A 15,199-nucleotide genomic window follows, 5' to 3' on the forward strand; every position below is an offset into this window, starting at 1 on the left:
TCGCTACCCCCCTAGGGACCTCCCTCGGACCCAGAACTGGCTGGGGGGCTTTCTGGATACCCTAGGACTGATAGATTGCTGGCGGTTGAAATACCCTGGACACGCGCAATATACCTTCCACTCCGGGGCCCACGGTAGTCTTTCGAGGCTTGACTATATGTTAGTGCCTGCGGCCCAGGCGGGGATGATCGGAGAGGTGCGACACTTGGCGCGCGGTATATCTGATCACTCCCCCCTTTTGCTGCACCTAGATATCGCCCTGGGGGCGGAGGGGAGGGTGGCTCCGATCAACCCCTGGTACCTCCGGAACCCCACGATTCATGCAGACCTGGTTAAGTCTTTGGAACACTATTTTAATGATAACGTGGGGTCGGTGTCTTCCGCCGTCTCCCTTTGGGAGGCCTTTAAGACGGTGCTCCGGGGCCAGGCCCTATCTCTCATTTTCCACACCCAAAAATGCGAGGCGCAGGAGGTTGTTCGGCTAGAAAATGAGATCACCGAGTTGGAGAGTGATTTGGAGCAAGGTGTTACGGATGACAGATTGCATGTGCTGGAGCTTAAGCAGGCCGACTATAAGGCGCTGGTTACTGAATCTGCTAGGAGTATGAGCAGGCAGCAACAGGGGCGATTGTACGATATGGGTGATAAGGCAGGGAAGTTGATTGCCTGGTTGGATAAGAAGGAGAGAGCGAGTCGAGTGGTGCCGGAGATTGAGAGGGTGGATGGTGTGCGTGTGACGGACCCCGGTGACATTGTTGGATGTTTTGCGGAGTATTTTCACGGGGTCTACTCTCCGGTCTCAGAGCGATCGGAGGAAGACTCTCGACTGCTGCTTCGAGATATTACTCTGCCTTCCCTATCTGATGAGGATAAAGTATTGATGGATGCGGCCCTATCGCCAGATGAGATCGCTTTGGCCATTCGCTCCATTGCCTCGGGTAAGGCCATGGGTCCTAATGGACTTCCCATCGAATTGTATAAGCTGCGCCCAGATGCGATTGCCCCGTATCTCCGGGACATGTTCCTTGAGGCTCAGGCGGCGGGCTCCCTCCCTTCTGACCAACGTCTTGCTACTATTGTTGTTATCCATAAGGAAGGGAAGCCGTGGGATCGGTGTACTTCTTACAGGCCTATCTCTTTGTTAAACGCGGAGCCCAAAATCCTCGCCAAGGTACTGGCCAATCGTCTGATCCGGGTTGTGGACAACCTGATTCATCAGGATCAATCCGGTTTTATACCCCATCGCAATACCGCTTTGAACCTGCGGCGACTGCATGGCGTCCTTGCTCGCGCCCCATTCATTCGTGAGCCGGCCATCTTGGCGTCCTTGGACGCTACCATGGCGTTCGACACCTTGGAATGGCCATACATCTGGGCGGCGTTGGCGAAGTTTGGGTTTGGCCCGGGGTTTATCGGTTGGGTGAAATTGCTTTATGACAACCCACTGGCACAGGTAGTGGTCACCGGACGGGTGTCGGCTCCCTTTGTTTTGGGTAGGGGCACCCGACAGGGATGTCCACTGTCGCCTCTTCTCTTTGCGCTTTGCTTGGAGCCCCTTGCGGAATGGTTGCGGTGGCACCCCTCGATACGTGGCCTTAGATGGACGCCGGAATACGAGGATCGTGTTTCCCTATATGCGGACGATATCCTCTTGTATCTTGCATCTCCGCGTAAATCGCTCATTGTATTGGTGGATGTGTTGAGCTCCTTTGGTCGCAACTCCGGATTGGTAATTAACTGGGCTAAGTCTTGTGTATACGTTCTCTCCGGGGAGGCCCCCCCCCCTTCCGCGGGGGTGCCCTATCCAGATTGCGGAGTCGGGGTTCACGTATTTGGGTATCTTTATAACCCTGGATCCGGTGGCCCGGTATGAACGGAATCTTCTCCCCCCCCCTTCAGCGCCTAAGGGCGGATGTGGCGGGTTGGCGGCGGCTGCCGCTCTCGCCGCTCGGCCGGGCAGCATTGTTCAAAATGATGTCGCTACCACGCTTTTTGTACGCCCTGCAGAACACTATGGACGTAGTGCCGGCCCTTTATTTTCGGGAGGTGGAGTGTCTCCAGCGTCGATTGTTTTGGGATGGGCGGCCGTGGATTGCTCTTGCTAAACTGACCCTACCATGGTATGACGGGGGGGTCGCCCTCCCAGACATTAAGCGATATTACTGGGCCTCCCAGTTGGCTCCCGTCAATCACGGGATGTATGGCCCTGCTTTGAACCCGGCTTTTGAGATGGACAAATTGCTACTGCCAGGCGGAGACTATAATCGAGCACTATACTCGGGGTCCCTTGATGCGCGGTTGACGGGCCCGACGCGGGTCGCGGTGCAGGTGTGGCATGCAGCAAATGCGGCGATGGGGTGGAGGGATCGCTTGACTCGGGCTACGCCATTGTACGCGTCCCAGCGTTTGGGTTGTCTGTATACTACGAAAGGCTTCGAGAAGTGGGATACGATTGGTATCAGCACGGTAGGGGATCTCTGGACGAAAGGGAAATTTAAGACGTTCGACATGCTGAAAACGGAATACCAGTTGAATGATAGGGAATACTACCGGTATGTTCAAGTTCATCATGCCTTGTGTTCCGTGTTTTCAGACGTGGCGGCTATTCCGGAGCATTCCCCGTTGGAAGACAGAGTATTGGACGGCTATGTGCCGGATAGCACCATTTCGTTGATTTATAAAAAGCTTATCAATGATCGAATGGGTTTGCTGGCCTCATTGCGGGAGACATGGATTGCAGACGGTATAGAACTGGACGACGAGGATTGGGTGTCAGCGGTGGCCTCCCCGAAAGAGGTGGCTATCCCGGCCCGATTGCGGTTCATCCAGCTTAAGATACTGCATAGAGTGTACGTCACGGGGCCTGGCCTGATGCGTATGGGGTATTCGGTGGATGGTTTGTGTAAGCGAGGCTGTGGGCTACTGGGGACTTTTCTCCATATCTTGTGGGAGTGTCCGGAGGTGACTCGGTTTTGGTGCAGAGTGCATGCGGTGTTAGAAGAAGTCACGCATGTTGCCTTGTTGCCGGAGGCACGTAGATGCTTGCTGAATGTCTGGGAGCCGACTGATTACAATGTGACGCAGACGCAATGGGTGACTCTAGGCTATATGATAGCGAAGCGTGACATCGCACAATTGTGGGGCTCCCAGAGGCCGCCAACGGTCTCCGAGTGGAAGGAACACATGGACTGGTGTATGTTTAGAGAGAAAACGGTGTATGTGGCGAGAGGCAAGCCTCGGAAGTGGATTAAGGTGTGGGGTCCCTGGAACTCCTATCGTGGAGGTATTTGCGCCCCGCCCCAGACGCGTGAGATGGATGCCGCTCTGTCTCCCTAGCCCCCGCATTCCTGTATGCTCCTGCGACATGCGACTTTGTTGCTTCTGCCTTGCCCCCCTCCCCCCCCCCTCTGTCTACCCGGGTTGGTTTACTCCCTCGATACGAGGAGCACATGTTTCTGCCATTAACCTCCTCTGCCTTGTGAGTTTGATGTTTTCTGTTTTTCAAAAATATGAAACCTTTCCTGTTTGTTTAGGGACTGCGGCTGTGGCTGACTGCGATAATTAGCACTTTAGTAACTCTTTTGCTGCTTCATTGATGTGCATGTTAAGTCGTGCCTAGGTTTACACGGCGTTTAGCGGCCGGCCTGTTGGTTGTAGGCCCATACTTGTATCTTTTCGAAATTGTAATAAAGATTTTTTTTTAAAAAAAATTTTAAAAAAAGAAACCGGTTTGTGGTGGCAGGCTGGCCAGCACCAGTCAGCACACTAAAGGCTGGTAGGTTTTCAAGGGGCACTTCTAAGGTGCCCTCTAGGTGCACACATTAATAAATCCACCACTGGAATAATTGTGGGTTTATTAATACAAGGTGTTTGATACCAAACTCCATCGATTTCAGTGAAGTCATCATGTAGTTTGGGGAACCCGGTTTTGCCAGTGTCCAGCCCATGTACTTAAAAGGGCTTCCCTGTGTACTTGTGATATCTAAGAATTGACTTAGACATCACAGGGGCATATCAACTAATGCAGATATGTCCACACATGTAGTATAGTGCATCTTGCCTTAGGGCTGTAGGGGTGGCTTACCTATTCTGCATGCTGTCTGCAGGCATGGCACATAGTGATGCGTGTCATGTCGTGTTTTCACTTTTCTCTGCTCCAAGACACGCAGCCTGCAATGGCAGTTTGCATGTTGGTGCTGAGGGGTCCCTTAGGGTGGCAAAATAAATACTGCAGCCCTTGAGGGACCCTCTTTAACCTCCGTCCCCTAGGTAGGTACATAGGGTACCTCTTACTAGGGACCTACAGGGGGTGCTAAATTTATTGCCCTCTAGGGGAGCAATTGTATAGTTTATGGAAAGAAATCTGGCACTTGGGACCTGGATAGTAGTAACCCAGTGCTCTTCTGTCAAATTTGCATCAGATACCAGGCAAAACGTGGGGGTGACCATGTCAAAAAGGGACACTTTCCTACAATACCTACAATGATCTTGTAAAATCCCTCAACCAGACCATTTGTTTGTGGGTGATATGTGGTGGTACATTTATACATCAACCCACACTCAGATCACATGGCTTTTAGGTATGCAGACATGAAGTTACTACCTCTATCTGAAACCAATTCCTTAGGAAAGCCCACTCTAGTAAAATTATTTATGAGGGCCTTGGCAACTGCATTAGCAGTGATAATCCTAAGTGAAATTGCTTTAGGATATCACATGGCATGATCCACTACCACCAGCACAAATCTGTTTCCTGAGGCTGTTGGTAGGTCAAGGGGTCCAACAATGTCAATCCCTACCCTCTCAAAGGGTAGCCCAACCACTGGTAGTGGAAATAAGGTTGTCTTTGGTTTGCTACCTGTCTTGCCACTGGCTCGACCGATAACAAAGAAACTGCAAAACTCCTTTACTGTGTGGTACATACCTGGCCAGTAGAAGTCGGTGACTAACCTCCTCCAAGTCTTTATCTGGCCAAGATGCCCAGCTAGGGGTAAGTGATGTGCTAGAGAGAGTAGGAACTCTCTGTACTGCTGAGGCACTACCACTCTCCTAGTGGTACCAGGTTTGGCGTCTCTATACAGGAGTCCCTCCTCTCAGTGGGTTCAGTGGGAGCCACTTACATTTCCCGTTTCCTGGTCAGCAGCTTGCTGTCTCAGGCTTTCAAGAGGGGAGACATGTCCTCCGTCCCTGGGAAGGATCTGCCCCAGAGCCCCCCTTGGCCTGGGAGCTCTTCCGTGTAAGGCCCAAGTTTCTGGGGCTCAGTTACCTCAAGGGCTGGCAGGTCTTCTCCCTGAGGAGGAGAGACCTGACCTTTTTGTCATTGTAGAAGTTGGTTTCCCAGACTTCTTGCCTTTTCTCTTGGAGGGTAGGGCCTTTATTCCAGGCTCCAACCTCTCTTTTTCGATTGGCCGAATTTTCATACACACCCATTCAGATATTCCCGGCATGGCTACATGGGATCTTAGCTCTACCTCAGCCCATGCTGAGGTCTACAGATCATTTCCTACTAGACATTGTACTGGAATTGCAGAGGTCACAACCACATTCTAATGGCCAGTAACCCCTCCCCATTCAAAGGTCACCATTGCCATGGAGTGGACTTTGGTATTGTTATCCGTATTGATGACTGGATACTTTTGTCCAGTTAAGTACTGTTCTGGTAGAATCAGTTTTCCAGTCACCATTTTGACAATTGTACCTGTATCCCTCAGTGCTTCTACCCCAACCCCATTGATATGTGGCCTTCAGCCTGGTCTCTGACCTGGTCAGGGCACACCAAGGATCCCATCTGGAGACTCACCACCCCAGTAGAGACTCAAGGTGCCCAAGTGGAAACCTTTTTGGGACAGGAAGAGTCCCCAGTTCTGTGTCCATTGGCTTTACAATTTAAAGTATTTTTGGGATCCCAACCCAGTTCTTACCATGGTTCCCACCCTTTGATTAGGAAGTGTTTCTGGGCTCACCCTCCTGAACAGGGTTTTGGGGGTCTTTCGAAGACTGTTTGGGTTTTTCCTCTTTGTGTCCCACATCTTACCCATGATGAACAGCAACCCCTTTCTTTTGGACACCCCCTCCTTGTGTTTTTCTGGACACCCTTGTGTTGACCCAATAATCTACCTACTTCAGCAGCTCTTGTAGACTAACCTTAGATCCACTAGGTACTGGTGCAGTTTTTATGATGTACAATTACTTAAAAAAGGCTCTTTTATCAACATATTGTAAAGCCCTTGATAATATTGCACCTTACTGCCTTTCAACCAGCCACCTAGTGTCTTGGCTGATAGGTCAACACAATCTACCCAGGACTGACTCCAGGTTTTGTGAGTCTCCCTGCACTTAATCCAGTACTTCTCAGTAGTGAGTCCAAAGCCCTCAACCAGGGTTTCCTTCATGAGGTCATAAGACTCAGCATCTGCCTTATCCAGTGTCACAAGTCTATCCCTACACTTTCCTGAGAAAAACTTCCAGAGTAGAGAGCCCCAGTATTTCTGGTGAAATCTCCTCATTTTACACGCCCTCTTAAAGGCAGTATCCATTTGGTAATGTCATCACACTAAACATATTTAGGGACAATCTCTTCAAGATTTGGGGATCAAAGATTCTTCTCTCACTGTTTACTTTATTGCTGCCAACACTTATGGGCCCCATTACCCATCTTGGCCCTTTCTCTTTCTGTGGCCAGGATTTTGGCCTCAAGTGCTGGTCTTTTGGCTAGTTTCACAAGGACGAAGTCCTCTTCATCCAGCTCTTCTTCCTGTCCTGAATGGCCTGACCTACCTCAGGTAGGGGCAGACTCTCAAGGTACAGTGCTAGGGCAGAGGTGAGGGATTTCCTCACCAACTGTACCATTGGTATTGGAATAATCCCCATGATTAGAATCCTCTTCACTGACTACTTCCTCTTCAGGAATGTCAAAATTCTCTGCTCTTGCATGGGGTGCATCAAACTCTGCCAGCAACTCCTGGAGTTGTGGCTTGGTTGAAGAAGACCTGGGATTTATTTTACAAGCTTTACAGAGGGCCTTTAACTGCTTCATATTAAGTTGCAAATAAGGTGTCGGGTCGAGCTCCTTGACACTCTCCAATGTGCTAGTCATTGCTTGTGTATTTGGACCTTTTTAAAAATGAAATCAAAAATTCTAATGAGACTTTAAGGCCTAACTTAAAGTCTGTGCCAATTGTGTTACAATTTTGACTATTTTACCTTGTTTTTAGGGAAATAGCACTGGCACTGGTGTCTGGTTAGTAGGGTGCCAGTGCACATCAGTCAAAAAACATCTGTACCATTGGCAAAAAGTAGGGGTGACAATGACAAAAAGATGCACTTACCTACACTGCTCACCTGCCCTTGAGGTGACTTGATGAAAAGAAGCAACATGAGACAATTTCTAGATGATTGTGAGGTTGGAGTTGACTTGAGGGCACTCACACATTGATCCACGTGGAATTTTGATCAGTATGGTCTAAGTATTCAAAGTAATAATCTAGGATAACAAACTGATATAAAAAACATTTTGTGATTGAGCACAGCCCTTAAAGAGGCACATGAATTAAAGAGATGCAGAGCATGGGTCGTTTTGGATATTGAATAATTCAGAGTCATGATACAACCCACTTGTATAAAAACCTTTTCTTAGATATACATAGAATTTAAATTGGCCAACACAAAGTACTTCAGATACTTAAAAATCTGACTCTCCAGGGAGTCCATGGATATGCTGTTTCATGTATAGACCTATGATAAGCAGTTTTCCCGATTAACATGCAGGGGCTGAAAGAGAATTGGTCAGACGACCTATTGCAAATTGAAGTGGAGGACTGGGAGGAGACGCGAATGCTCCCATGCTTGCCATTCAGTCCACCACCAGACTTCTGCAAGTAAAAGTGTTACAAATAATATATTACTACTGATTACTATTATTCTCTGAAGGACTAATAAATACCTCAACATGATTGAGGTGCAGAAGAGAAAACCCCACTATATGGGGCTGTGACCTGATCTATACCTTTTGGTCAGCAGTCCATGGGGAAGTGCCTAAAATAGTGGAAACCCGAGCACCATTAACCCACCCCCTCAACGTGCTATTCCTAAGTATTAAAGGGAAAATTTACCTTCCCAGGTATACAGCGATTCTTTAGTCTTTGGGTCCACTATTAGCACACAAGACAATAGCGTGAAAACCTCAGTCCAGGTCTGAATACCTGTCAAAGAGAACTAGACTAATGCCCATAAAAATATGGAGTCTGTGGCAGCGCAGCAATTGATCTTCAACATGCTGTTCTCTGAGCCTATTTTGTGGATTCATTATGTTGCAGTGGGTACTGGTGGGATGGAACGTGCTGCAGACAAAAGATAGACTGTTGCACAATTATGGTATGTGGACTTAACACCTACAATAGATAAGTAATTTTGTATTCTTTATTCTTCAACTTGTACCAATTAAGTATGAGACTGTGGTTATGTTGCGTCAGTTTGCAAATATATGAGAGTTGTTAGTATTGTAATTTTCCTCTTCCTTATTTTTATTGAAACAGCTCTTAATAAAGTGATGAAAGCATCAAAGCCAGCAGCGTTGGCAGGTGCAGCAAACAGGAAGATGATTCAAGTGCTAGCTGGCAATGTAGCATCTTTGGACTCCTCTTCTGTGCCACAAATGGTAAGCCTGTGATGATGTGTTTTGTGGGTCTAGGGAAAATGTTTGTACCCGAATAATAACACAGACTTGCATTGAAAATGGTGGAAATCTTTTCAAGTAAGTTTGAGCCTTTGTTTATAATAGATTTCTAACTCTTTGGGGGTCAGACATCACCAAGAGTAGTCCTGTAAATCTATTAAGTTTCCAAAGGCTACTAAAGAATGTTTCCACTAAGTTGGCACTCTAGGAGTAGAGCAGGTGTTTGATATGAATTTTCGCATTTGACTTGTATTCTTTTTTTCTTTCTCAGAGAATGTGTTTTTTTTTCTTAATGGAAAAATTCCTTCCCGAGACACCTCGAAATATGGGGGTGATTCTTTCTATTTACTTAAATACAGTTACCACAACCTTAATGAGAGTAACTATGAGTGTTTTCAATTGGGAATGGCCATGGAAAATTCCTGTAAATATTCAGACATTTGAATTTGTGATATTTTTCAATAATTCTTCTTTCCTACTTGTCACCTGCACTCAGTGCTTAATTTGTGGAAAACATACAAGTGCCAGGGCCGTCGTTAGGTGGCCACTGCAGCTTGCACCAACCATTACCCCTGCCAGTGCCATCAATGATAGAACAAAAACAACTACTAACCATCCCACCCTACAAGTGTGACAAGTCTGACTATTCCAGGTGCCCAAACAATGTAAGAATGACTTGGGCAGCTGGTATTAGGTATTTTAATGTATATTAAATTAATAAACAGCTATTGTGTTCATGGGTAATTTAGACAGACCACGCCACCATGTGGTAGACTTTCATAAGTGCTGGTGTTGATAATTAAGTGCCATTGCGTAGCCCTACCATAGGTTTGTGACTGAAAAGGCCACCCATCAGATTGGTGTGTCTGTCTTCATTATAAGAGCAATTAAAGTTTCTGAATTCCAATTGAAATTCTTGATATCCTAATCATGAACTGGGAACAGAAAAATGCCCCTCTGATTTATCTCCAATCTCTGTACAAGAATAAGCACCCACTGCTACTTCCTTGTGGTGGACCCAGTTTACCGCTCTTTCCTATAAGTACTTTGAACCATGTATTGTTTATTGGACAAAGACTGACCGAGTACTCTGAATGAAGAATGGCATTTGCATCTGTTGAGTAAATCCATAAGGAGCTGATATGCCAAGGTGCAGTGAATGACATGGGTACTTGCCTAGCTATTCAGTGATGTCTTTCTCTCTTTGATTTGAAATCTTTCCCACATAATAGTTTCTGGTCAGTAGGGTGTAGTAGAAAGATTAACCCTATCTTTAGAGTGAATCTGCATGCCTAAGTTCAGGCTTTGGACTGTCCCTTTCACTTATCTTACCGCCTAGCCTGTTAACTGACTGGCTTTTGCAGTGTTTAAGCGAGATGAAAAAGAAGAGTGTCTCTAAAGGGGCTTGCCCTTACACTTGTAACTAAAAACTGTTTCTAAAAGGCTAATACACTTTCTTTGTCTGTGGTGCACCAGTATATTTCTTCTCTCTTCCCCATCTGCTTTTTCCTCTTCACCTCATGTTCACTACCTGATGTAGGAAGCTGGCTCTCTGTATAGTGTACCAAAATGAGGTGCACTGTGTAGAGTCCAAGTATCCCTTACTAGCGTACAGGAGCTTTCTTTAACAATCCCAAGGTGCTCTAGTTCTGATGGTGTGGTTGAGCACCCTTAGGCTTATCAGAGGGTAGGGTTATGCATTTGTTGCAGCCACAGAATCAATAAGTGAGAGAGACACCCAATAAGGAAATCCAACACCAATTGATGAAAATAACACCGATTTTATATTAATTTAGATACCAAGATCTTCTAGATCAGGTAAGTGCTTTTCAAGTTAGCGATTTTCAGAAACATAGAAAATACAGCTGTCAGATTTGAGGCATGAGCCACAAATGTGGTAATGTTATCCTATTGGAGAATCATATACTGCATAGGGTCACTTGCAAATAACTCTCAGGAGTGTTCTTATGGACTTACTGTAAAGAGGGGCCACGGTCTAAGAAAGCACCAAGAGTTCAAGTTTACCTGCCCTGGGGTGTCTGGGTACAGAGGTGATTTTTGCGTTCATAGCCAACTGGGAGCATTACCTGCAAAGAAAGTGGGCACTGGGGGGGCAGTTCGGCAGAACCGAAGGGGGGACTCGGCTCTTGAGGGTCTCAGGACCACAGAGACACCCATCAGTTTCAATGGACTCAAGCTGGGCACTTGGGTTCATAGGTGTTTCGTCCGGTGCGTCAGCGAGTTTGAGGCTCTCACAGTTCTCGGTGCACCTGCAGAAGAGGGAAAAAGAAACACAGCAAGATAACTTCTGGCGTGAAGCTGGCCTCCGTTTAAGTCCTTTGACATGCAGGTCCTTTTTGTCGGCAGTGGTGTTGTGTCTGTACACAAACAAACCTTGGTGCTTGCAACAGGCTACGGTACCCTGGGTATTGGTGCAAGGAGCCTCTGGGGTGGATCACGTCTTGAAGACTGGATGGATTGATGGGCTGACCTTCTGGACACTCTGTGACCTCCTCCTGGGCTGGGTCGGTGGACCCAGTGGTCAGCAGATTGGTGAAACGGACTCTGCAGTTGGTACCTACAGGCTGCAAGACAGTGGCTCCTCCACTGCAATGGAGATGCTGACTGGATGGAGAAGTGCTGGCAGCCCTCCGAGGCTTTTGGAAGCTGCAGAACGAGTCTGGTCTTTGCAATTGTTGGGACAGGATCCGGCAAGCAGGGTTTGGCGACATGTTCACAGCAAGTCCACAGTTCTTGTGTACTTCTGCTCTTCTTTATCCTCCTTCTTCTTTAGTGTGGCGAACCTGAGTTCTTGGTGTCAGAGGTCCACCTAAATACTCCATTTAGGGGCATAGTATGGTGGACCTTACCATTCTTACCATTGGAATTGGTGAAGTAATAATGGCATGGTCCATTTTCGAGAGATGCTGTGACCTTAAATGACAGAAGGTTGGGCATAGTTGAAATATGTAAGAGAACGTAGTGCCAATCACGGGGGGTAGAGCCTTTTAGGTGGGGGAGCTAGTGCACTGTTTAGTCTATTTGCAGAATATCCTGCTGTCCGCAAATTACCACGGACTGTCACATGTTGAAGAAACAACAAGAGTTCATCTGGAGACAATTGGGGGTGGGGGGAGGGTGTAAAACAAAGAACAGAAGGATGATTAGCAGAAAGGTCATACCTCATAATAGAGCAGCGTCTAACTGGGTCTAACCTGGAAGGGAACCCCAGTTGGAGGTGTGGCCCTCTTTAGAGATACCTCTTAACCTAGTTTAGGACTCCCCTACATTCATTAGTGTCCTTACACCTACACTTCACCTACGGCATAAAACAAAAAATCTCTGACAAAGAGCCCCCTTGAGGGTGCCCATCTGGCATTGCAGTGCCGGCCTGACGAGGAGCATGCCCCATGATGAAGCATGACACCCATCTGGGTGTGTGAAGGCTCTTGACCTGAGCAATAAGATGTCCCCTCGTCTGATTCCTCAGCTCATACACCGCCCTGTCCCTTCTATTCTAATTGTTCAAGGAACTGCATATTTTTTGTTACTTTAGAATTGTTTGGAGCACAAATGCTGGATGTAGGAAGCTGGTTCTTTATGTGATAAACAAGTAATTGGATATATCTTGTAGAGTCCAGAGATTCCCCAAGAAGTGTACAGGGCTCAATGCAAATCCAAGTGATCTATTTGTGGTAGTGTGGCACATCAGCCTTAGGCCTAACACATAGGAGTGTAAGACATTTGTTATACACACAGTGATTAATAAATGACACACAACTGAAAAAGTAGATCACACCAATTTTAGAAAAATATGCTTCTTTAAAGATTTATTTTAAGACCTAAGAACTACATAAAAAGGCAAGTATGTTTTTCAGGATAAATACTTTATACTTTCAAAAGGTGCAATTTTTTAGTTCAGCAATGTTAACCTATGGAGGAAAACAAGAATGCAGTTTTTCATTTAAGTACCCAACTTACAGATCCAGTCTTTGGAGTTTCAGGTCAATACTTGGCAAAGACCAAATTGATACCAAGAATGCACCACTAGCGGCAGAGGGGCTGCCGGGTGCGGAGGTCAAGGTCGGGATGAAGTGCCCAATGTTAACCAGTGGAGACTGGGGGTGATTGAAGATGTTCTGCTCACAGGTGAGTAAAGCGGAGTCAGGGGGTAGATCTCCTGGAGTTAAGGTAAGTACAGGAGGGACCACAAAGCAGCACAAAACTTGCACCCTTAGAGGCTCTGGGGCGGTCGGGTGCATAGTGCCAACACAGCGTCTGGCACCCACTGCAATTCAGTGGGGGAGATCGGTTTTTGAAAGAGGCTGCAGGCGCTGGCCCGGAGGTTGCACAAATAAACCCACAACTGCTCAGGTACGTTTGATGCTAGTGGACGTAGGGACACCATTGGTCAAGCTCCCCAAGGCCCAGATATTCCCACCCCAGAGATATTGTGCACCCTGCCTTAGGGCTTGTAAGGCCTGCTAGAGGGGTGACTTACCTATACCTTGGGCAGTGCTGCTGGGCAAGGCACACATGCAGTGTGACATGTCTACTTTGTCTTTTTTGTCTGCATCAAGGCATGTATGCTACAGTGGCAGTTTGCAAGACCTGGGTGAGGGGTCCCTAGGCAGACCCCCCAGGATATAGCGGCATGGATTCGCAAATTTAGCGGCACAAATATGGAAATTTAGCGGCACAAATATGGAAATTTAGCGGCATTTTTGCGGCACTTTATTTTACTCATAATCATTCATTTTCAGCTTTAAATCAATGGAAACTCTTTTAGCAGAGTATTCCACTTTGGATAGGGAACCTGGAATATGGAACAGAGGAAGCAGCCCACAGGTGAAGGCTGTTATCCTTTGGAAATGCAATTCTCCATTTGCTTTAGTATAGGTTGGTAGCAGTTATCACACCTTTTGACACATTGCGGGACCGGTGTTTGGCACATCCTTAACCCTTTTCTCGCCTGAAAGTCTAAGAGCCCCTGCAGCTCCACTCTGCCTATTGCTTAAAGATTCAGCCCCCGGGCTGCCACACACGACGGGGGGGGGCTGAAGCCCTGCGAGTCCAATGGGTGTTGCGCGCCTGGTCCTAGCCTATGTGACCCATCCGTTGTGAAGTCTACGTGCATTAGCAACGATCGCGGACTCTACAAATGTAGGGGGTTTATTTACAAGCCGCTGGGACATCACTTTACATATGGGAACAAGGCAAGATGGCACAAGGGGCTTGTAAATAAGCTCCATAGTGTTGTGACCTCCAGTCCCCCGTCTCCCAACTATTCCAGGTCTTGGAATTTTCTATTGGAACATGTAGGAATCCGGGATTTTATTTGTCACCTGTTCAAATAGAAGGCATCATTAAAGTCCCAGAGTGTCGGAATATAAACACAATTTAAATTGTGTAAACATTAATTGGGGATTGTTTGAAATTATATGCCTTTTAAGGACGGCCTAGTTTAGTCTATAAGGTGAACATACTTTAATCTGACAAGATGACGTCAATAGGCTAAAATGCAGACTTCGAGCCAGGAGCCCTCTGAATAAATCCCGGCTGTACAATTTCCAAATTACTTTATCCTCAGCAAATCAATTCCCCTTTTTTTCCTCAGTTCCTTTATATGTCAAAGCTCCTTGGGTGTCGCTTTGCGGCTATTTACTTCTTGTTTGAAATGTTATTAGTAAAATACAAGCATTTGAAGCGCCTACGATATACTGTTATGAAACTTTCAGGTGCTAATCTCAATAGCTGCTCTACAAATTTCACTTTTATTATTTTAGCAAAACTACACCTATTGGTAAATTACACTTGTATCCCACTATATTTTTTTTTTGCAAATATCTGAATGCGTCTTCACTTCGCTCTCTGCCATATTATGCATCAGCTAATACACAATTTTCCCTTTTGCCCAACTCCTTTACACTGCATAACTGCTTTGTTATAGTCTTTAGTGTCTCCAAAGCAAATCTTTACAGAAAATCTTTCGTACACACAAGGGCATCCTCAGTCACCACGATACATGTAAGCATCCACAGAGGCCACAGGCATTCTTTCATCACAGGAGTGGGGGCAGAACATCATCAATTAGTTTCAGGAGTTGTACATTGGCAATTTCGCAGGCACTTTTGTAAAAATTGCGGCATTTTTACAAAAGTGCCGATTTCGCGGGCACTTTTGTAAAAATCGCGGCATTTTTACAAAAGTGCCGATTTTGCGGCAAGCCGCGAAATCCTGGAGGGTCTGCCTAGGGGACCCTCTTCAGTCCCAGTGTCCTAGGTACCTGGGTTCCATTTACCAGGGACTTACAGGGCATCTGAAGTGCCAATCGTAGTTCAGTTTTAAGGAAGGAGCACTGGCACAGGGAACCTGGTTTTATTAGTACGAGATGTTTGCTACCAAACATTCCTATTTTCAGTGAAACCGTCCTGTAGCTGTGGGAGCTCTTTTTCCCCTGTGTCCGGTACATGTCTTAAGATAGCTTCCCCGGTCACATGTACAAGCAGTAATAGGACTGACCAG

The 15,199-nt window shown here is 46.7% G+C and overlaps 1 protein-coding gene across 1 annotated transcript in view; it reads left to right on the forward strand.

Moving 5' to 3' along the window:
- HEATR1 (HEAT repeat containing 1) overlaps positions 1 to 15,199 on the forward strand; it is a 326,965-nt gene that overhangs the window by 90,708 nt on the left and 221,058 nt on the right. The window contains exon 16 of the mRNA XM_085611426.1: positions 8,535 to 8,656. Coding sequence (XP_085467552.1) covers positions 8,535 to 8,656 — 122 coding nt within the window. The remainder of the gene's footprint in view (positions 1 to 8,534; positions 8,657 to 15,199) is intronic.

This window comes from Triturus cristatus, chromosome 6, assembly GCF_964204655.1.
Source record: "Triturus cristatus chromosome 6, aTriCri1.1, whole genome shotgun sequence".
Taxonomy (NCBI): domain Eukaryota; kingdom Metazoa; phylum Chordata; class Amphibia; order Caudata; family Salamandridae; genus Triturus; species Triturus cristatus.